At 36.7% G+C, this 22,993-nt stretch overlaps 1 protein-coding gene across 2 annotated transcripts in view; it reads left to right on the top strand.

The window, feature by feature from the left end:
• The first annotated feature begins 461 nt into the window (after positions 1 to 461).
• Positions 462 to 22,993, top strand: part of wtip (WT1 interacting protein) — a 46,641-nt gene continuing 24,109 nt past the window's right edge. Inside the window, exons 1-7 of one of the 2 annotated variants that reach the window (XM_052531610.1) lie at positions 462 to 2,403; positions 8,720 to 8,821; positions 15,008 to 15,075; positions 18,741 to 18,803; positions 19,035 to 19,165; positions 19,273 to 19,324; positions 19,418 to 19,486. In XM_052531610.1, the coding sequence (XP_052387570.1) occupies positions 1,080 to 2,403; positions 8,720 to 8,821; positions 15,008 to 15,075; positions 18,741 to 18,803; positions 19,035 to 19,165; positions 19,273 to 19,324; positions 19,418 to 19,486 (1,809 nt within the window). In that variant the 5' untranslated portion in view covers positions 462 to 1,079. The remainder of the gene's footprint in view (positions 2,404 to 8,719; positions 8,822 to 15,007; positions 15,076 to 18,740; positions 18,804 to 19,034; positions 19,166 to 19,272; positions 19,325 to 19,417; positions 19,487 to 22,993) is intronic. The other variant, XM_052531611.1, reaches the window with a different exon arrangement.

Here is a 22,993-nt window from a genome sequence, read left to right as displayed (position 1 = left end):
AACAATCACATAATTAGACAATACTAAATATTGTTTTAGTAATTCAAACCAGACAAAACTTAATTCTATCAAACATTTCACTTGGAAATTGTGCTTGAGCTATATTAACAATAAATGACTCTTCCTTTGATATTTCGCTATCTTATGTTTTAAAAGTGACTCGATAGTCAAAATACACTGTATGGTGATGGAAATGTAAGTAAGTGACAATAGCCTTTGTCACTGATGCACAATGAGATGTTTGGGATCTGCCCTTCCCCCAGATTCAACAGACCTTCAGTGGCCTGCTGTCTTTAAAGCATGAGCTTGGGAAACACAAGACAGGTAGATCTCACAAGCAGACTTGGAGAAGAGTATTTATTTAATACTCCCAATAATAAAGTTGCATAGAAAGTTGCTTGTTGTTGGTTAAAGTTTTTCAGTTGAGTTTTTAATTATTTTCTGTGGGCTGGTCTATGTGGTTAAATCTTTAATCTGTCCCGCAGGATGAAAGTGGACACACATAGACTCTCCAAAGGACTTTTTTTCGGGATTCTGCTCCCCCTTGCTGAGCTGCTCTCTCTCTATCATTGTTTCGCTCCGGCATTAACCACATTCCAGAGCGCCGCAGCGCAGCCCGTCTCCCTCCGCGCATTCCTCTCACACAAACGAGTCCCGGATGAATCGTTTGATACGCGCATACTCGTCCGTTTCCGCGCTCGGCATCTTCTGTTGATTATTGCGGGATCACCGGGGGGAATTATAGGCGAGTTGGATTCGCTGGAAACGAGTTTGCGAGATCAATCACGGAAAATCAAAGAGAGAAAATTCCTCCGCGCAGCGCGCCATTGACTGTAAAGACCTTTCAACTTTACAAAAACTGAAATTGACAAACGTTCTCTTGTGTTGAAACTTTGTCACGACTAGTGCATCGTCACAAATCGACAGGGGGGAGCATGCATCGCGACGGAATAACGGGGAAGGACTGAGTAAGCGCGAACAGGCAACGATGGTTCGCCTGAGGCGGCGTTTTTCCGTGTAAAATGCAGTTTGTGTTGTAGTTGACCAGCGTTCAGCGTCCCTCAACTCGCACGCGCGCCATGGATGAATATGAAGATCCGGGACGCAGAGCGAGCAAACTTATGGAAAACCTCTCTATTTATGACGTTTATCAGGACGGGATGTACGGGGAGACGAACCCCGACATGGAGAAATCTAAACGAATGAACGGCAGCTCCTCCACGCCCGGGAACAAAGTCTACGGCGCGGCACCCGTGCGCTCCGTCAACGGGAACCGAGCCTCAGTGCCTCTGGATTTCTGTTCTCCGCCAAGAGACGCGGTTTATCCTGATCCTGATGCGTACTGCACCAAATCTGAAGTTGCCTTGCCGTGTTACAGCGGCGCGTCGGAGCGTCTCCGGAGATACACGCACGCGGAGGTGCAGGCGCACCGGTACAGCGCTGGATGCGCCTACGACGCGCTCATTCTGGGGAAACAAGTGCCCGGTCCGGGTGCGAGGAGCAACAGTTTATGCGTGGCCAACCCTGATGGCAGGTTCCCGGCCACGAGCCCCCGGTCCAGTTTGGCTTCGTCCCACTCATCGCAAGACCAGAGCAAACACACCAGCCCCAGGTCGAGCATCAGCAGCCCGCGGTCCAGCCTGGTGTCACCCGGACAGGAGAAGTACTGCGAGGGGAACAGCGTGATCAGCCCCCGCTCGAGTTACGCCAGCACGGCCAGCGACACCAGCAAACACTCCAGCCCCAGAACCAGCCTCAACAGCTACGACTGCGGGAGCAAACCGAGCAGCAACCGAACCAGCGGCATCAGCATGGGCTACGACCAGCGGCACATCAGCCCCAGATCGAGCACCACGAGCCCGCGCTCCAGCTACTCCGACTCACGCTTCACGCCCGCTGGGAGCCACGAGCCGGAGAGCGGCGCGGTGCATGGCGTCCCCGTGACCAGCCCCCGGTCCAGCATCTGCTGTCAGGAAGCACGACCCGCCGTGGCGGCCAACTGCGTGGTCAGTCCCCGCTCGAGCATCTCCAGCCACAGCTCCAGGAGCTCTCGGAGCTCCCGCGGATCCATGAGCGCGTATCCCGAGCTCCAGCTCCCCATGCTGGGACCCGGTTTGCCGGAGGACGCGCTGCTGCAGGACTTCCCGGAGCCAAACGGCCTCCACAACAACCGCGTCCACCTCCAAACCTTTCCCGTGCTGGAGGAGCCGCAGCAGCAGAACTCAGACATCAATATCGCGTTTAACTACGGGAAGATGTGCACCGGGGCGCAGCGCTTGAAGCTGCCGTACCAGGTCACTCCATCCCGGGACAGCGGCCCCAGTCAGGCGGAGCGGCGCCTGGAGGCCCTCACCCTGGAGCTGGAGAAAGAGCTCGAAATACACATGAAAAAGGAATATTTTGGTGAGTAGAACCAGGGTCACTTTTTGATTCTCTTGTAATTGAGACATCAAGTCATTCCCTAATTGGAGAGAGCATTGTTTTTCAACTTTTTTTGCTTTCACAAAAACATGATCTTGAATCAACTTTTCCAGAATTGTTTGGTGGAAAAGTCACATTCACACCTTGACACGCTCAAACACCCCAGAGCCGAGCCAGCACAGAGCAGCCTTTGTGTCAGCCTCATTAAAGTATCATTAGGGTGTGGGAAAACAGGTGTAAATCATGTTTCGTAAATGAATCAGTGTGCTTTCTAGACAAGAGGGTTTATACTTGAGCACTCTATATGTCTGCTTTAATCACATTATGATTATTTATCTTTGAGCTGGTTAAATGCATCATTCATCTAGACTTTTTTCCATTCAAAGGCATCATGCAAAAGACGCCAAATTCCCAAAACCTGGATCATCTCACAAGGCATGCTGCAACATAACAGACTAAAGACACGGTCTCATTTCATTCATAAGTGCAGTTTTAATTCTCAAAAGGAGACTTAATGGCACCGAGTTGTTTTCTTTAATGATGAACATTATCTTGGGTATTTCTTCTAATTAAAACAGACACAAATGAGTTAACAGTTGACATCCAGAAAGCTATAAGAGCTATAAAATAAAGCAGCTCAGATTATTCAGTCTCTGAAGAATTTGATGCGAGCGAAGTTTGAGACAAAGCTCAGGAGACAAATGTGAGTCTTTTTCTCAGTAGCAGTCACCTTCAGCAAACAAGACAATTGTTTCGGTGAAACCGTTTTATAATCACAGTTTATGTTTGTTTGGTTGGTTAGTCAGTGTGTTGTTTTGCACCCAACTCAGGGGATTTAAGTATGTAGGTTGGTGCACGTCGCCAAATGAATACAAACTTTGGCTGCAGTAACTGACTCTTTCTGCATTGTAACCAGCTGATTGCTGATTGGTTTTAATCACACCGGGCAGCTGCGGTAGACCAATCACAACAAAGGCTGCTGGCATACCAATTGGCACTGCCCAAAAAGGACATTGTAGTCGGTGAGCAGAAAAAAAGGGTTCTTAGTGGGCTTGTTTTTGGCTCGGACCTGGACGGAAAAAGGCAAGTCTACAGAGAGTACATACTTTGTCTCCCAGTTTGAACGCCACTTCCTGCCAGTGTCCTTCCAAGGCCTGAACGTCAACAGAAATGTTCTTTAGAGGCATGTGAGCATGTGGTTTTTTTCTTAGGGAAGTCCTGAGTTGTGATTTGGTGGGACTAGTATTGGTTTAGTGGAAGAGAAATGCAGATGAAGTGCCTTCGAATCTCGTTAAACCTTAAAGGTATAGTAGCCCACCCAAAAATAAAAGTTCTGTCATCGTATTTATTCACCGTCACGTTGTTCCAACTCAAAAGAAGATATTTTGAGGAATGTTGGTTATTAAACAGTTGACGGTAGCCATTGACTTCTATTGTATGGAGAAAAAAATGCATGTAAGTCAATGGCTACCGTCAACGGTTTAATAACCAACATTCCTCAAAATATCTTCTTTTGTGTTCAGCGCACTAAAGAAACACATACAGGTTTGGAAAAACTTGAGCGTGAGTAAATGATGACAGAATGTTAATTTCTTGGTGAACTTTCCCTTTAAAACTCACATATTGATTAAAATGAACAGAATTTTGCGTAATCATTCATGTCACTGCTAGGGATTTGTTCAAATCATTAACTCTATGTATGAGCAATAGTAATAATAAAGCTTGCTTTGTGAACACAATTAATAAGTATGACTTTAACAACATGTTCGTCTTTTTAAGTATTGTTTGTTGTGACTGTGTTACATTGTTGCATCGTTTGTGTCTCCGTAGCAACTAGGCTTTGTTTCTGCTTCTGCCTGGAAACACATTTGCACAGGTTTAGTTGCAGGAAGTCTAGAGATGGAGGTATGAGTATGTTTTTGCCTCCGAGGAGCAGGTGATGTTTTTTTTTTTTTTTCCTGCATGCCGAACCCTCTTTAGTCTGCATTAGTCTGCGATCCAGAGAGCGAACCTTCTCTGTTACCGTGACAACAGCTCCCCTAAAATCAATCTCGCCGGGTATTCGTGATGTGTCTTTCTGCACTCTTAAAGGGTTAGTTCAAGTTAAAATGAAAAATCCGTCAGCGTTTCCTCACCGTCATGTCGTTCCAAACCTGAATCAGAATCTTCTTGCTCCTGTCAACATCCTAAAAGGGCAGAACTGCACTACAAAAGCAGTCTGTATTCACACAAAAAGAGTCCGAATTGTGTGATCTTGCCCTGTGCTGCAACTCTTGCATCTCATTTGCAATCATGTGACATGCAATAACCAATGTAAGTCGGTATAATTGACATTAAACCTACAAAACGCCTCCATGCACCATATTTGTGCATGCTCTGTGAGATTTGAGAGCTGCAGCAGAGGAAAGGTAGCGCTTTGAACTGAAACTGAAAGGTGCTACATAAATGAAGTTCATTAATAATAAAAATTGAATTTTGAATTTGAATGGTCTTGACTTTTTGAGTCGACCTCTGAAACTGAATATCTAAATTTTGAATGAGAAATATTTTGCATTTTTCTTAGATTATTTCCGAGTGTTTAAGAAAAGTGTGATTTCCTTCATATTTCATGCATCTGCTATAGCTCTGAATCAGCCGACCTCTGACCTTTGTGTATCCACACAGGCATTCGGGATTCAGGCTCTGGTTTAAAATAAACACAGAATGAGACTTTTTTGCTAAAAGTGCATCGTTTTGATTTGGTGAAAAAGAAGTGCAGTACATTTATAATCTGGATTCTTAATGCTGAGTTGCATGACAGTACTTTTGGATTTTGCATAAATGAAGAGGTGGCCCAAACAATGGCTATCAACTTTCTTCAGAATGTTTGACAGATTTAAGATTTCATTTGATAACTACAACACTGTTCAAGTAACATATCTCGTCATTGCAAGCTTGCAAGGTTAAAGAAAGAGTTCTATTGCAAGCACAGCACACGTGAAGTGGTTGACATGGTGTGAATGTAAAATAAAAACACTTGTTAAATATCTTAGCAGATGCATGAATTATGAAGGCAAAGATGTATGAAACATAAAGGAAATCACACTTTTCTTAAACACCCAGTTCAGAAACAATCTAAGAAAAATGCTAAATATTTCTCAACCAAAATTTAAACATTCAGTTTTAGAGGTCGACTCAAAAAGTCAAGACCATTCAATTTCAAAATTCAATTATTATTATTAACGAACTTCATTTATGTAGCACCTTTCAGTTTCAGTACAAAGTGCTTTACATAATCAGAAATGACTTGTTACATCCAATAAAATAAACAAACAAATAAATTAGGATTTAGAGACAACACATCCAATACAAAATACTAAAATGTTTGCAAAACAAGTATGCAAAGTAATAACCACAACATGTCTTCATATAAAATACTAAAACATATATTATTAAGAGCATAAATACAGCTTTCAGCCTATCAGCGTCATGCAAACATAAAATATATAAAAATACAGTAGTAGTTCTTTACAGGTTTCACTACACTGCTTTTCCAAAGTTTTTTCAGTGTTAATGTGCCTGATAGATGCATTTGACCATTGCACTCGCGTCTTGCATCTCAAAAGAGATAATTGTTGCAAAATGTTACAGCATCTCTGATCCTATATGGTTAGAGATTGTGAACAAAACCCTAAGCATTCATCTCTGTGTAACTCATACTGTACTTGTTGAGGAGAGGTGTGCTGTTACTTTAATAAGCGAGTAGACTTTGTCATATTTCACCCGAAAAATGAAAGAAAAACATAAGAAATTGAAAATTAAGCCTGGTTTAAGGCCTTTCCCCATCCCATCCAGATGTTGTAAAACAGAAATCAAACTGATCCTGTCTGGGCACAAATTTTACTGTTCAATTTAAATATTAATATTCATTTTTGTATATAGTGTCTATTAACAGGGAATGCATGACTAAAATGTTTAGATTGAATGCAGTGGAAGTCGGTTTGGATAAAAGCGTCTGCTAAATGCATGGTAAATGTAAAAACAATTTTCGTTTTCTTTATAAAATGTTTAATCTTTTGGTTTTAGGGTAAAATATGACTTGGGCATTTAGCCCAAACTAAAACCTTATAAAAAAAAAAATTTGTTAATTGAAAGCACCATTTCTTATTTTCATTTAGTTCAATTTGATGTACACACACACAAAAAAAAAGAATATATAATATAATACTTATATATAACAAATAAAAATAATAAAATTTCTAAAGTTATAACAGAAAATATGAAAAATAAAGACGTATTCAGAATATTAATAATAACTAAAAAAACACTGATTTGTTTGAACTGCTGTGTAATAAAAATTAATGCATGTGATCTGTCTGATCGTGTTAATTAATCACCACTGAATTAGCTGCTTCTAACACTAACATTAAAAAAACTTGTTTTTCATCTGTCAAGGTGAGCAAGTAAGTGTTGCTTTAAAGGTTGCTTCATGTTTTAAATTGAGCAATTTCACAACAAAAAGCAATGCTCTGTAGAATGCAGTCCTTTATATGACAGGTCAGTGAGTATTTTTACATCACGTGTGGCTTTGCTGGAGGATTTGTCAGGCTTTTATCCAACTATTGAAAATCCAAACTCTATTGGTTTCATGCTGCTAATAAAAAACGATGTGTGGTAAAGATGGACAGTGATAACTGAATGAAAAACCAATGACTTGAAAGACTAGTACTGTTAATATTGACTTGCTGCTAGGGCTGGGTTATTAATCACATTTTAGGTTTAAGTACTGTTTTGACTCGCAAAATGATCATCAAGAAAGTAGTTGTTGTGCCACAGAGATGCTCTTGTTTTGTTTCGTGTTATAAAACCAGAACACCTGTTCTTTTAAAGCTAAGCACAATAACAGCAAAATTTATCTTACTTATTTGTTATATTATTTTCATGTATTATAATATTATTTGTTATATTATTTTAGCTTATTTTTTAATTATATATAATTTATACTTTTATTTTTGTTTATTCTTTTATATTGTTTATGTTTTATATTTTTTGTTGTATATTTTATAAATGATTTATATATTTTTATTTTATTTATTATTTTATATTGATATTATTTATAATTTCACATTGTTTGTTTTATATTTATATTATTTGTTTATTATTTATATTTTATATTATATATATTTATATTATAAGGTTTATATTTTATATTTATTTTGTATGTTTTTGTATTATTTTTATATGTATATTTTTTTATTAAAATTATTTGTAGTTTATTTTTGTTTATTATTTTTAGATAATACTTTTCGTATCTTTTTTATGTTTTTTATTATTAAAAAATATTTATATTGTTTATTATTGTTTATATTTACATTTGTATTATTTTAACTTTTTTATTGTTTCATATTTATATTATATTGAATTATATTATTATTATTATTATTTTTTTTTGTAACGTTTATTTTCATTGTAATTTTGAAGTTCAGGACTGTTCACTGTTAAAAAGACAAGTTTTAAAAGTTCAGTAAATGCAATCCAAAGTCAACTAGTAATTAGTGTTAAATAATCATGATCTCAGTATTCACCAATATATTCTTGATTATGATTTCTGCAACATTTGTGCAGCCTTACATTTGACCTCTCCAGTTCCTGCGGTGTCTAGAGGATGATTTAGTTCATAGTTTTGGAGGTTTATACACCACACCTCTCAGCCGTAAGCGATGTAGATAAAGCGAGCCCCTGCCGGGACTTTTCCAGACACGATTAGATCAGAATCACCGGATCGTGGTACACGAAATTCCCTCTTGATGATGCTATAATTATCTTGATGAGTTAACCATTAAGTCACAGAGAGCTTATCTGATGAGTGTTGCTGTTCTACAAATGGATGTCATGTTAGTTGAGCTTTTAAGCGAGGTTTTCTTAAATCGTTAAAGGCTGAACGACATCCGTTTTGAGATTAGAATTTTCCTGAAACACTGAATTCTGCATCAGAAGAGTGATGTGTTTGTGATGTGTTATGTTATGTGTGGTGGTGTAAGCTTTATGTAACATTTATTTATTGATTTTGTGTGATTTATGTTTAATCCTGTCCATTTATGCATGCACAAATATGTTCAGAATGCAAATCATACATAGAGCAATGTTCATTTCTTAACTTTTAATGCCAAGGTAAGTACAATGCCATATGGTGGAGCTATTAAAAAACAAACAAACAAACCTGAATTAGTTTGAATACATGTTTTTAATACATTCACATGTATTCAAGATAATATGTTAGCACTCTTTGCTTGATGTCTGTGTGTCTGTCCTGTTCCAGGTATCTGTGTAAAGTGTGGTAAAGGTGTGTATGGAGCGAGTCAAGCGTGTCAGGCGATGGGGAACCTGTATCATACGAACTGCTTCACCTGCTGCTCCTGCGGTGAGGATCCACACACACTAATTAAATGCATAATGCATAATTATTTACATTTGTCATTCTATTTAGAAACATGCTGAAAGAACAAATGGACCTCTGCTGATGCACTGTTGTGTTTTGCATGTCTGAAGCATGTTATTTTGTGTCTTTGCTATCAAAAGAAGTCCATTTGGTCTTTTGGTTCAACACAAAAAATTAATTAATTATTATTTAATAGTAAAATAAAAAATTGTGCACTCAATCTGAATTGTGCATCTAAAAATAGAGTATTGTAAAATTAAAGAGAATTATGCATCTAAAATGGGCACTTAATGTGCACTTAATGCAATCATGTGTTTAAATTAGGGTAATTTGTGCATTTAATGAGAATTTTGCATCTAAAATGGGCGAATCTAATCTTTAGATGCACAGGTATTATAATTATGCATCTAAAATGGATGTGCTGTTTATTTAATGGAAGATTCTTGACTATTCTTGAAATATAATGTCCGATTTTAGATGCACAAGAATTAAAATGATGCATTTAGAATGGAAAAACCATGCATTTAATGGGAATTATGCATCTGGAATGACAGAATTATGCTTTTTGTTTTATAAATATGCATCTAAAATGAGAGAATTGTGCATTTAATGAGAATATGCTCCGTCACCTGACGCGTCCTCGGTTCTTCTGTTTCCTCTGTAAGCGAGAGAAAGAGAGAGAGAGAGAAATCACAACACGACTGCTGTTCAGCTTTCTCTCTTTCGTTCTCTCTTCCCCTCTGCACAGATACTGTTTCCTCACGCTTTACAATCAGTGCAGATAATTTACACGTAATGCTAGCCGTTCGCCGAACACGTATTGTTTGGCGAAAGAAAGCGGGCCGGTAAACCGGATGCGGTCTGGGAGGAACTGGAAGACTCTTTTAAGAGCATAATGGGTTCTTGAAGTTCACAGGAGCTTTTCAGCGTGAGGTTGGAGGGTTTTTGTGGATGTTTGGATCATCTGATGAAGAATCTGCTGTGGTTGATCTTAAGTACTTCAGCACAATCATGAGCCGCTGTAATGTTTTAAGAGAGGAGGAGGTGGAACAGAAACCACGTGTTTCTTCAGAGCTTCCAGAAAAGACCGGTTCAGCGAGAGAAGCTTTCTTAAATGTAGTTTTGGTGGGGAATGTATGAGCAAAATCTTAATTTTGATGATATATATATATATATATATCATATCGTTATTTTTGGATGATTTTCAACCCAAAGATGTTTTGCACATTACATAACCATCTACCAATGGCTATTTTTGACTTGATTTAATGACTTAATTTCAATTTCAAAATGCAATTTTAAAATATACATTTTTACAAATATATATTATTTATTTATTTACTATTTATATTATTTATTTAGCATGATGAACCATAAGATCAGATACTTCTTAACTAAAAAGTAGTAAGTCAATAAAACTTGTTTTTGCCATGAAATAAAAAAAAGAAGAAAAAAAAAAGAAAAGTAATAACTAATCTCATAACTGAGACATTGTTTCACGCAGTTCTATTGCTCATTCTGTACTTCTATCTATCTATCTATCTATCTATCTATCTATCTATCTGTCTATCTGTCTGTTAATTCTATCATTATTTCTATCTCTCGTTCTATCATTAGTTCTGTCTTTCATTATATCATTCATTTTACCACTCTATCATTTATTCTATCTTTTTCTATTGTTTGCTCCATCTGTCTATCATTCCATCTTCCATCATAAATTATATCTAGCATTCCCTCTGTCTGCCATTCTGTCTATCTATCGTTCATTCTGTTGTTGTATCCTTCTATCCCTCGCTCATTCTATCTGTTGTTATCTATCTTTCTATTGTTTGTCCTATCCTTTGTTATATTACTCTGTTTTTATCTGCTGTTCTGTCTATCCCTCACTCTCTTCATCGTTTGTTCTATCTTTTTATCTGAATATCTGTCTATCTGTGAGAGACTGAGTTCTGGAAGCTCTTCTGGTTGTGTTTGTGTCTGTCTCTGTGTGTAATTGAGCTCGAGAGGGATGCACTCATGTATTCTCTCTCTCTCTCTCTCTCTCCGTCTGTCTCTCTCTCTCTGCATGTGTGTGTCTCGTCTCACTGTCCCAGCACCGTATCAGTCATGACATGGACAAACACACTCCTGTTCTCATAAACACACACTCACAGCATCACAAACACTGTGTGACAATTATAAAGGTGAGTGTGTGTGTGCCCTGAGCATCCCGCGGGCCTCGGCCGAGACACACACACACACACACACACAGAGAGAGAGAGAATCAATATGATGTTTCGCTCACTCCTTTCTTCTCTTTCCCTCAGGTGATATGTTTCTATTTGCACAATGCTTCATATTGTTTTTAGCTTTCGTTTAGAGAGAACTGTTGGAAATAATTCTTTATATTCATTTGAACTGATTCGTCTCTTTCGTTTTCACTATGTTGATTGTCCACTTTGCAGTCAGTACGGTTGGGGGGTTAGAAGAGTGTGTGTGTGAGCAGCAGGCCTGCACATGCTCTGAACCACAGAATAAAATCCCCCTCTTTACGGTAATACACACACACACACACACACTGAATACAGTCTAGATGTGAATTCCCGAGCATGTACATACTGTACACCATTTGAGTGACTCATCACCTCCAGCATCCCATCATGCATTGGGGTGAACCCACCTGCAGATGATAAAGAAATGCTTGTTCTCTCACTGTGGTGTGTGTGTGTGTGTGTGTGTGTGTGTGTGTGTGTGTGTGTGTGTGTTTCTCACAGCGTCAGCAAAAAACACATAGTCTTTGTTCTCACCGCACAAGAACATTTGTCATTTTTTTAATCTGTCTGTCATTCTGTCGCCGTTCATTTCTTTTTTTCTACTTCTCCGTCATATCTAAATATCTTGTCTTGTTTTAAATCATATTCTATTATTGTGACGAGCATGTGATATTTTCTCTGTTTAAATGCTCTCGTGCTGCACTCAGTGTTTCTCTCGGCTGTTGTTTTATATTATATAATTCTATTTGTACTCTATTTTTATGTTCATGTTTTAGTTGGAGAAAGTTTAGTACTTCAGCTTAAACTTCTTTTGTTTCAGTTCGAAGCCACGTCACCATTTCTCATTTTTTCTCAAGAACTCTTAAGTGGTTCCTCAGCATGTTTTCATTCCAGTAAACCAGCACTCAGAATTAGTGTGACCTCCTAGAGGACTGAAGCTTCATGGGAAACATGCGTTCAAGAGTAAAAACCAAATCAGAGAAGCATTTAACACAGCAGACCGTGGAAAACAAACTGCCCACACACTCTTCTGAGAATAGCGGAGCAGAAGAGATGCATGTGAGTGAGAAAATACCAAACAAAATAATTAATAAATTGCGTTTAATGGACCCTTTTTACATTTCCGGGCTTCTCAGAAGCACACAGTTGGGTAAACTTCTATGCATGTGAACCGAAACAACTACAAATGTAATTTTTTGTAAAAAAAAATGTAAAATCTGTGATTGGTTTCTATGTCTTTCCCAAAGAAGAAAAATTACATTGGTCGAAATAGAGAAAGATTTGCCTTCACTTCCTCAGCCATTTAACCAGTTCAATGCAAGAAAATAAAACAGAAAATATAGTGTTTTATATTAGAGATGAAACCATATGAACGTTTCCTCTATCGCGATTAATAATTATCACTGGATTGTTAAAATGTGCTGGAGATGTTCTGACACATAAATCGTTTCACCAAGTTTTATATTCAAAATCATCAAACAACAAATAAAATATTTTTTTGTTTGCATAAACACTAAAACAGTGACATTGAAACTGATCTATGGATTGAACAGTTTATGTAATGACATGTACGAAATGTTCAAATAAAGTTTGAAGACGTTTCCTAAAACGGTAAACCTCACATTTCAGCCTTTAAATAAAGAAAAGGGTGAGGTTAAAATGACATGTACGTCGGATTTGTAAAAAATTAATGCATTTTTTTTTCATTCACGATTGAAGTGATTGAACATTTCAGTTCAGTGATAAATTGAACAGCACTTCCTATGCATGCAAAGCTCGTCGTCTTTAAAGTTTGCTGCATATGAGCAGTTTTTCAGTGTAAATGTAGTTGATGGTGGTTGCTGTCTTTGACAAAGGCTGGAGGAATCTCGCCCCCCTCTTCTCTCTCTCTGTGTGTTTTCGGGGGGTGGAGGAGGGGGGCATTGGGACCAGCCGGTGACCTCAGGCCCAAAGAATGTCCCCGTTTACTCAGACTCTCTCTCTCTGTGTTTTTGTGTTGGGAATCTGGCCCTCCCCAGACATTTGTCAGCTCTAGAAATCTCATCTAGTGATCTCGGCGTCTTTTGTTGTGTTTACTCACGTCTACAAACATCCTCCTCTTACATTGCCATTGCAAATCTTTATCGGTCGCACCTTTTAATTGCATTTACTGAGGACATTTCGACTGGTTCTTGATGGTGCATAACTGCAGGTGTGTTGCTTGGCTCTTTTAGATGTAATTAAGTCTGAAGTCTCTGGGCTATATTTGTAGCAATAGCCAAAAATGCATTGTATGGGTCAAAATTAATACATTTTCCTTTATGCCAAAAATCATTAGGATATTAAGTAAAGATCATGTTCCATGAAGTTGTGATTAGTCATATGCATTGGACATCTTTTTTTTTTTGCACTCTCTGATTCCAGATTTTCAAATAGTTGTATCTCAGCCAAATATTGTCTTGTCCTAATAAACCATACATCAATGGAAAGCATATGTATACAGTAACAGTTAGCATTTTGTTTTCAGGCTGGTACAAACCTGTACAGTACATCCTGGTTCTAAGAAACGTGGGTATTTCATTTTTGATTTTCCCCAAACTTTTAGTGCAAATTCTTCTGTTTACATTTTCTGGACTCAGTTTTTTTTTCCTTTTAATATTTCTGTTATGTTTTATCATTTGCATTAAATGTAATTCTTCATAAAGCATGTTGAATTAATTGACATAATGAAGCATACAATTTAACAAAACTTTAGGGCCCTGGAATGAAATGCATTATATTTTATTCTCAAATTCATTATTATTATTATTATTATTTTTACCAAATTCTGTTTTCCGTTTTATTTTTTCTGCATAACATTTTAATGGTTTAATTAAATAAAAAAAATCTATCAAAATGTATTATTATATTGAAATCATAAAAAAGCGTAATCATTTTTTTCTTGCAAAAATAGGGACCTATGAAATGTTTTTCCCCCCTGCGTTATCTATTTTAATGTTTCTGTTTTGAAGGCATAAAACATGAATTTATATTTTAATCAAATAAAAACTAATAAAACCTTTTTAGAATTAAAAATTTTGTAGTAAATAAATTGCTGCACAACATAGGTTAACTGTTTTTTGAATAATGTTTTATTGAAATTATGTTGGACAATACTTATATATTTGTCATAATTTCTTCAAGTTAACCCGAACTTTTATTTTGCAATTTTTCTGACATGAAATGTAAAAATGCTCATAAAAGTGACTCTCAGAGCAGTTCTGGAAACTGAGCTAAAAACACAGTGTAGAAAAAAAGCAGAACATGCACGATGCATATTTAAATCTTTTTGTGGTTTAATATTCATTGACACTAGTCCATATTGCGATTTTATAAAGATGTACTGATCTGCTTTGATTTACTAAAGTTTGGCCAATGACATTCCATGCTTTGCATTTATGCATTTATGCATACAGACACTTTTATCACTTTTGTTAACGCAATGCTCTACCACTTGAGCTATAGGAACACTTTGAAGTGTTTCTGTGTCCATGCTGTATAGTAAACTTCATTTTAATGAATGGATTCTATGATTCTGTCTCCTTCTAACCCATCGTTTTTAGGCTGGTATAAACCAGTGCCTCCTGATTGTAGGAAACGCTGTAAAGAGCACCAGTCAGATCTGAGTTTTGAAGTGTTTCTGTGTGTGTTACACATGCGTTGGTCAGGTGTCTGAAGTCGTGGGAATGAACACAGCTGTTCACTTACCACGCATCCGAGATGAAACACATCTCATCCTTTCAGTCACTTGATGTTGTCAATTAAAAATAATTGCTTGTCTGATGTTTGCAAACACACAGCATGAAGACACATGGAGTTTCTTCTGCAACATTTTGTGTAGTATATAAAATGAAACGTACGATGTGGTATCATAATTTGATCTTTTTTCCCTCTTCAGGACGGAGGCTACGAGGAAAGGCTTTCTATAATGTTAATGGAAAGGTTTACTGTGAGGAAGACTTCCTGGTGAGTGTGAGAGTTAAATTTAAACTTATGATGCACTTACATGATGCCAGATTTTTCTCTTTTCTGCTCAACGAGGCTGCATTTATTTGATCAAAAATGCAGTAAAAATTTGAAATATTATTACAATTTGATCCAGCTGTTTTCTATGTGAATATATTGTAAAGTGTAATTTATTTCTGTGATGCACAGCTGTATTTTCAGCATCATTCCTCCAGTCTTCAGTGTCACATGATCTTCAGAAATCAGAATAATATTTCCCCAAGAAACTTTTCTGATTATTATCAATGTTTTAAACAGTGTGCTACATTTTATTTTTATTTTGTAACATTATAAATGTCTTTACTCTCACTTAATGCACTTTTGTTGAATAAAAGTAATATTTTCTATAAATAAATCATACTGATCCCAAATAAAAATCATAATTGTTGATTATTCCCTTGAAATTATTAATTAAATGATGAATTCATTAAATTAATTTAATTGAATTAATAAAAATGATCACAGTTTACATTGAACGATGTTTATTCCATTGTTTGAAGCAATCATATTTTTAATATGAAGATAAACAAGCTTGAACTTTTATTGCTTTTATATAGTAGGCCCAAATATCAACTATACAAGGTTTCTTCTTTAAAAGTAAAAATATGCATGGTATTATAAAAACTGAAACAATGGAAAAACCTTTAAGAAGGCCTGTAGAAAGAACGAAAAAAACACAAGCGCTCAGAATAACATAAGTGCACTTTGAATGATTAATCGTGATTAATCGTAATAATTGTGGCGTTCATAATTGTAATCACAATTGGAAATTTGATTAATTGTGCAGCCCTAAAGTTCACATGCATTGTTTGATATGTCACTGTGAAATGTTGTTTATTGATGTGCTTTGTTCTTTAATATCTTGCAAGCACATGTAGAGATAATTTAATGTAGTGATTAAACATGTTTTCCTGTCATTGTCAACAAAACCTAATTTTTTTTTACCACATTTTTGGGCAAAAGTGTTGTTATAGAAACTCTGAATTTTTGAGCCTGAGCATATGAGCGGCTTAGGATCTCATAATTACAGTAATTCCAACCCAGTGTGAAGCATGAGTCCATTAAAACCTTTCTAATGATCTGCTGTTATAGACTCGTTCTGTAGATCCTGTCCTCACGTGACGTTTGGAGTCGTGCTGTAAGTTAGAGTTTCACCAGCTGCAGGATCTCAACAAAGTAGCTGTCGTGCTTCATTTGATTTAACGCTTCCTAAGAGGGAGGTGGAGACTGGGGTTATATCGATTAGTGCTCAGTAGTGGATAGATGGATGTCTAGTTCTCTTGGGAGAACAGATGCTGTAGCTCCGCCCACCTCCCTAATTCACTCCAGTGTGATCCTTTTCAGCTTAAAGCTAAACGCACACACACACACACACACACTTCCGGTGTGAAATCTGCTTCTGTCAAATATTATTGTCATTTTAATATTATTATAACTGGACTTTCATAGTAGAGACAAAGGAAATATTGGCCAACTCGAGGACAATTAACTGTATTTATTTTATTTTATTTTATTTCGAAATATATAACTGGTCATTATTCGGCATTTCAGAGTTGTATTTTTTTATTGTATTTTTATTTATTGTTATATTATTATAATTTGTTTAATATATACATTTTATATATAGTATTATTTAAATATTTGTATTCACTAATATAATTTTTTAGATATTTACATTTCTCCTGAATTATTTACACACACTATACATATGTGTGTGGCTGTGTGTGTGTGTGTGTGTGTGTATGTATATTTATTTGTTATGTATTTGCGTTAGAAAATGTATTATATTATTTTATTTACTATTTATTTACTATTTGATTATAATGTTTAACTTTTTCGTATTTCTTAATTTATAAAAAAATATTTACTATTATTATTATTTTATAAAATGTTACTTTATATATATATATATATATATATATATATATATATATATATATATATATATATATATATAGTTTTAAATATTTTTTATATTTATTATAATATTAATTACAATGTTATTTAAACATTATTAGTTTTGTTTGTTTTAGTTTTTGTCATTTTTAGATAATATATAACATTTAAAATAAATGTATTTTAGCTATTAGCCAACTAGCATATATATCTGCACTGGTATCATCGACTGAAAAAAAAAATAAACACATATTGGTCGGCTACTTAATGACCCCAAGCTGCACTTCTGTCGACGTGTCTGGCTGAGGAACAGGCCGATGGGGGTCCGGCAGATGGGTGGGGGTTTCCTGGTATTGATCAGTCCCGCCCAACCCCACCTGCTGACCCTCGCTCCACAAACAAGCACCAGCACTAAAAAGAGTGCTCGGGCAGGCCGTGATGTCATCAGTACGGAAAGTTCCACGCTGTTAAAATGTAGCCTTTGGTTTCTCCAATAGAATCCGAGGATCTTGTGTGGCCTTGGCCTCTCGTTTCCATTGAGTGCATGTTTGAGATCATCTTTACTCTAATAGCTGTGCTCCAAACCCTTGTCACCCTGGTAACCAGGTCAAAACCCTTCTCCTGCACAGATGGCTCGCCTCAGGGTCGTTTCTGTTCTTAAGATGCCACTATTAAAGTCTCTGAAGTCTTCCTCGAAACAGGAACGTCTCCTCATACAGAGCCGCTCTCATAGCATGCGGCGCTTTAATCTGATCCTCTCAGGAGTCATGTTGATAATCACGTCTGTGTTTAATCAGATGCTCGTCTAAAGACCCCTGTAAGACCCTACTGAAGCTCTCAGAGAGAGAGAGCGCGCCGGCGCCACCTTGAGACTCAGTATTCAACAGGTTAATGCTGCTTCATTACTGGTGCAAGGGTTTGAAATTGCATAATTTTTGCATTTGCAAAGTGGACCAGCAGTATGATATCATGTTATATTATACTGTATAATTATTTTATATCATAGAATATTATTTAGTTAGTTTATTTATTACAGAAGAGGATTAGGGCAAAGAAATAATAAAAAAATAAATCCATCTTGAGATTAAAGTCATTATTGTGCGATATTAAAATGTTAGGAAATTTGCTGCATTTATTAATTCTCAACATTAATCAAATTTTGATTATAAAGTTATTAAATTACGAGAATACAGTCGTGTTTAAGTATGTAGCGTTTGATTTTGGGCTGTTGATGTGAAACGTGAAGCAGTGTGACATGCTGTCATTTAAACATTTTATTATAATTAATATTTATAAAATATTATTCATTTATTTATTTCGCCTAGAGCACTGTGAATGTGCAGAAAAGTGTATCTGTGATTCCTCTGTGAATTGCATTTGGAAGAAGTCAGTACTTTTATTAATCGAAGACGCATTAAATTGACCAAAAGCTGAAATGTTCCTTGAGCAGATTTCTGAAGATCATGTGACACTGAAGACTGGAGGAATGATGCTGAAAATACAGCGGAGCATCACAGAAATAAATTACATTTTACAATATATTTACCTAGAAAACAGATCTTTTAAATTGTAAAAATATTATTTTTTTATACTGTATTCTTTGACCAAATAAATGCAGACATGTTGAGCATTATAAATTAAAAAATATATATAATAATATTGAACGGTAGTCAAACGTTTGCAGAGAAACCTGAGCTTATGATCCGATCTGTGCTGTTTTTCTTCCGCAGTTTTCCGGGTTCCAGCAGACGGCAGAGAAATGCTTTGTGTGCGGTCACCTCATCATGGAGATGGTAAGAGACATTTGGTGCTTTCTCTCTCGTTTTACAGAAGAGGAAGAATCTCTCGTGAATTTTGAGGAAAGACTCTTGTGATTCAGTTTTACCATTCGAAATAAACATGCAACCATCAAAGCTGCACCATCTCTAAAATCTGTGTCTATTATTAGTGAAATTATGTTATTGTGTCTCATTAGCTTGGTGTTAGTTCACAGCATCTCACCTGTGTGTGTGTGTGTGTTGTAGATCCTGCAGGCTCTGGGTAAGTCGTATCATCCGGGCTGTTTCCGCTGTGTGGTTTGTAAAGAGGGTCTGGACGGTGTTCCTTTCACCGTGGATGTGGAGAACAACATCTACTGTGTGAAAGACTACCACACGTGAGTAGTTTGCACCGTTTTGTTACATATTTTTCATGCATGACCTGTTACGCTCTGGTTTGGATGTGCACCAGCATAACCAAGGTGTTTCTGTTTTATCTCTCTAGGGTTTTTGCTCCTAAATGTGCCTCGTGTAACCAGCCCATCCTCCCAGCGCAGGTACGAGCTCCTAATGTTTAAGACTGAGTTGCATTGGTGTAATGCTGGAGGAACGTCCTGACGGAGGTTGACTAGCTGTGTCTGTGTTTGTAGGGTTCAGAAGAGACCATACGGGTGGTGTCCATGGACAAAGATTATCATGTGGCATGCTATCACTGTGAGGTAATTCAGTGGTTATTGCTCTGAACTAATGACTGAAGGTTGCAGGTTCAATCTCTGTCCCGTTGTGAAACCACTTAACCAGTTTTATGTTCACGTAACAATGTCCTAGATGCTGGATCACTGTGATCCCCTCGAATCTGATACATGGCACCTAACTAGGGGTCATGTTTGCACTGCAGGATAATGCACTGGAGTTATGTAAGATGTGTGTGTGTGTTTTAGGCCATGACTCAGGCATAAATATGCATTAATATTGTGAATCATTGACTGATGACATTCCAGAGTGGGTCATTCGGCTAAACTTTGAGACTTTGAGTTAAACACACATACTAAAACATGTTTCTCAAAGAGAAAACCTTGCATTAAAGAGGGAATCTCTAGTGCTCTCAGTTCTCAAAAGGATTATTATTTAAAAAGTTTCATATTTAATGTTTTAATGCTAGATTTTTTTATATATCTTTTTGATATTTTATGTATTTTTCTGAATAGCGAAAAAAGGCAAAAATATTACAATTAAAATAAAAATATTATTTATTTCATACATAATAATAATAATAACTAGATAGTAAAGTTTGTTTTCAAACTTTAAGTTGGCTTGAAAAAGCCTGGCCAGAAAGTTAGAAAAATGTAAAAGTTTGAAAAGTTAAGAAGTTTAAAAAAGAAAGTGATTAACATATTACTAGCATTATAAGCAAGTGACTACCATGTCGTTAGCATGATTAGCAAAGTTGTTAACATGTTTCTAGCATGTTGAGAGCATGATTTTAGCATGATTAGCATTTTGCTAGCATGTTTCTAGCATGTGACTAGCATGTTTCTAGCATGATTAGCATGTTGCTAGCATGTCGCTAACATTTTGCTAGCATGATTAGCATGTTGCTAGCATGTTTGTAGCATGATTAGCATGTTGCTAACATGTTTCTAGCATGATTAGCATGTGGCTAGCATGTTGTTAGCATGTTTCGAGCATGATTAGCATGTTGCTAGTATGTCGCTAACATTTTGCTAGCATGATTAGCATGTTGCTAGCATGTTTGTAGCATGATTAGCATGTTGTTAACATTTTAGTAGCATTATTAGCATGTGGCTAACATGTTTCTAGCATGATTTTCATGTTGCTAGCATTTTATTAACATGATTAGCAAGTGACTAGCATGTCGTTAGCATGTTTGTAGCATGATTAGCATTTTGCTAGCATTTTGCTAGCATGATTAGCATGTTGCTAGCATTCCACTAGCATGTTTGTAGCATGATTAGCATTTTGCTAGCATTTTGTTAGCATGATTAGCATGTTGCTAATATGTTTGTAGCATGATTAGCATGTTGCTAGCATGTCGCTAGCATGTTTGTAGCATTATTAGCATTTTGCTAACATGTTTCTAGAATGATTAGCATGTTGCTAGCATGTTGCTAGCATTTTTGTAGCATGATTAGCATGTTGTTAGCATGTTTCTAGCATGATTAGCATGTGGCTAGCATGTTGTTAGCATGTTTCTAGCATGATTAGCATGTTGCTAGCATGTTGTTAGCATGTTTCTAGCATGATTAGCATGTTGCTAGCATGTCGGTAATATTTTGCTAGCATGATTAGCATGTTGCTAGCATGTTTGTAGCATGATTAGCATGTTGCTAACATGTTTCTAGCATGATTAGCATGTGGCTAGCATGTCTCTAGCATGTTGTTAGCATGTTTCTAGCATGATTAGCATGTTGCTAGCATTTTGCTAGCATGATAAGCATGTTGCTAGCATGTTTGTAGCATGATTAGCATGTTGTTAACATTTTAGTAGCATGATTAGCATGTGGCTAGCATGTCTCTAGCATGATTAGCATGTTGCTAGCATGTCGCTAACTTTTTGCTAGCATGATTAGCATGTTGCTAGCATGTTTGTAGCATGATTAGCATGTTGCTAACATGTTTCTAGCATGATTAGCATTTGGCTAGCATGTCTCTAGCATGTTTGTAGCATGATTAGCATGTTGCTAGCATGTCGCTAACATTTTGCTAGCATGATTAGCATGTTGCTAGCATGTTTGTAGCATGATTAGCATGTTGTTAACATTTTAGTAGCATGATAAGCATGTGGCTAGCATGTCTCTAGCATGATTTTCATGTTGCTAGCATTTTATTAACATGATTAGCAAGTGACTAGCATGTCGTTAGCATGTTTGTAGCATGATTAGCATGTTGCTAGTATGTCTCTAGCATGTTTTTAGAATGATTAGTATACAACTAGCATGTTGCTAGCATGATTAAAATGTGACTAGCATGTGGCTAGCATGGCTAGCAAGTGACTAACATGTTTATATGCTAATCCAGGTAAAACCAGTTGATTCAGTTAGAAACCAGCTAAGACCAGCGTGACAGTGGCCAAAACTACTTTAAAACCATGTTAAAAGCATGTTTTTGACATGATTATCAAGTTACTAACATGTTGTTAACATGTTTCTATGATAATCGAGCTAAAACCAGTTGATTCAGTTAGAAACCAGCTAAGACCAGCTTGACAGTGGCCAAAACCACTTTAAACCATGTTAGAAGTATGTTTCTAGTCTGATTAGCAAGTTACTAGCATGTTATTAACATGTTTCTATGATAATCTAGTTAAAACCAGTTGATTCAGTAAAGAAAACCACCTAAAACCAGCTAAGACCAGCTAAAGCCAGCTTGACAGTGGCCAAAACCACTTTAAACCATGTTAGAAGTATGTTTCTAGTCTGATTATCAAGTTACTAACATGTTGTTAATATGTTTTTATGATAATCTAGCTAAAACCAGTTGATTCATTAAAGAAAACCACCTAAAACCAGCTAAGACCAGCTAAAGCCAGCTTGACAGTGGCCAAAACCACTTTAAACCATGTTAGAAGTATGTTTCTAGTCTGATTAGCAAGTTACTAACATGGTATTAACATGTTTCTATGATAATCTAGCTAAAACCAGTTGATTCAGTAAAGAAAACCACCTAAAACCAGCTAAGACCAGCTAAGGCCAGCGTGACAGTGGCCAAAACCACTTTAAAACTTGTTAGAAGTATGTTTCTAGTCTGATTAGTGAGTAACTAGCATGTTGTTAGCATGTTTCTATGCGAATCTGGCAAAAACCAGCTAAAAACAGTGGATTCAGTAAAAACCAGCTAAAACCCAGCTAAGACCAGCGTGAGAGTGGTCAAAACCACTTAAAAACCAGTTTGGGAGACTAGCCAAAACAACTGATCAGCTTAGGCTGGTTTTAGCTGTATTCTCAGTAGAGAGTTTTTAAGGTTTGCCCTGGTAGTAGACAGCTTAAATATATTATAAGCCTTATTTTTCAAAAGTTTGTACCCCCGCAATGAAAGTCTATGGGATTTAAGGTGGTTTTGGTAGTCTGGTTTACGAAAACCATAAGCAGAATCAGTTAGAAAAGATATAGCAACCCGAGTCAGACCAGTCTGAAGGTCTGACCCGAGTTTGGTGGTTCTAGCTTGAAAGCTCTAGGAGGAGATAGTGTTTAAAATTTGGCTCAGAA

This window comes from Carassius gibelio, chromosome A18 (assembly GCF_023724105.1).
Source record: "Carassius gibelio isolate Cgi1373 ecotype wild population from Czech Republic chromosome A18, carGib1.2-hapl.c, whole genome shotgun sequence".
In the NCBI taxonomy this organism is placed as follows: domain Eukaryota; kingdom Metazoa; phylum Chordata; class Actinopteri; order Cypriniformes; family Cyprinidae; genus Carassius; species Carassius gibelio.
The sequence above is the reverse complement of the archived record's forward strand: the minus strand, read 5'-3'. Positions and strand labels throughout refer to the sequence as shown.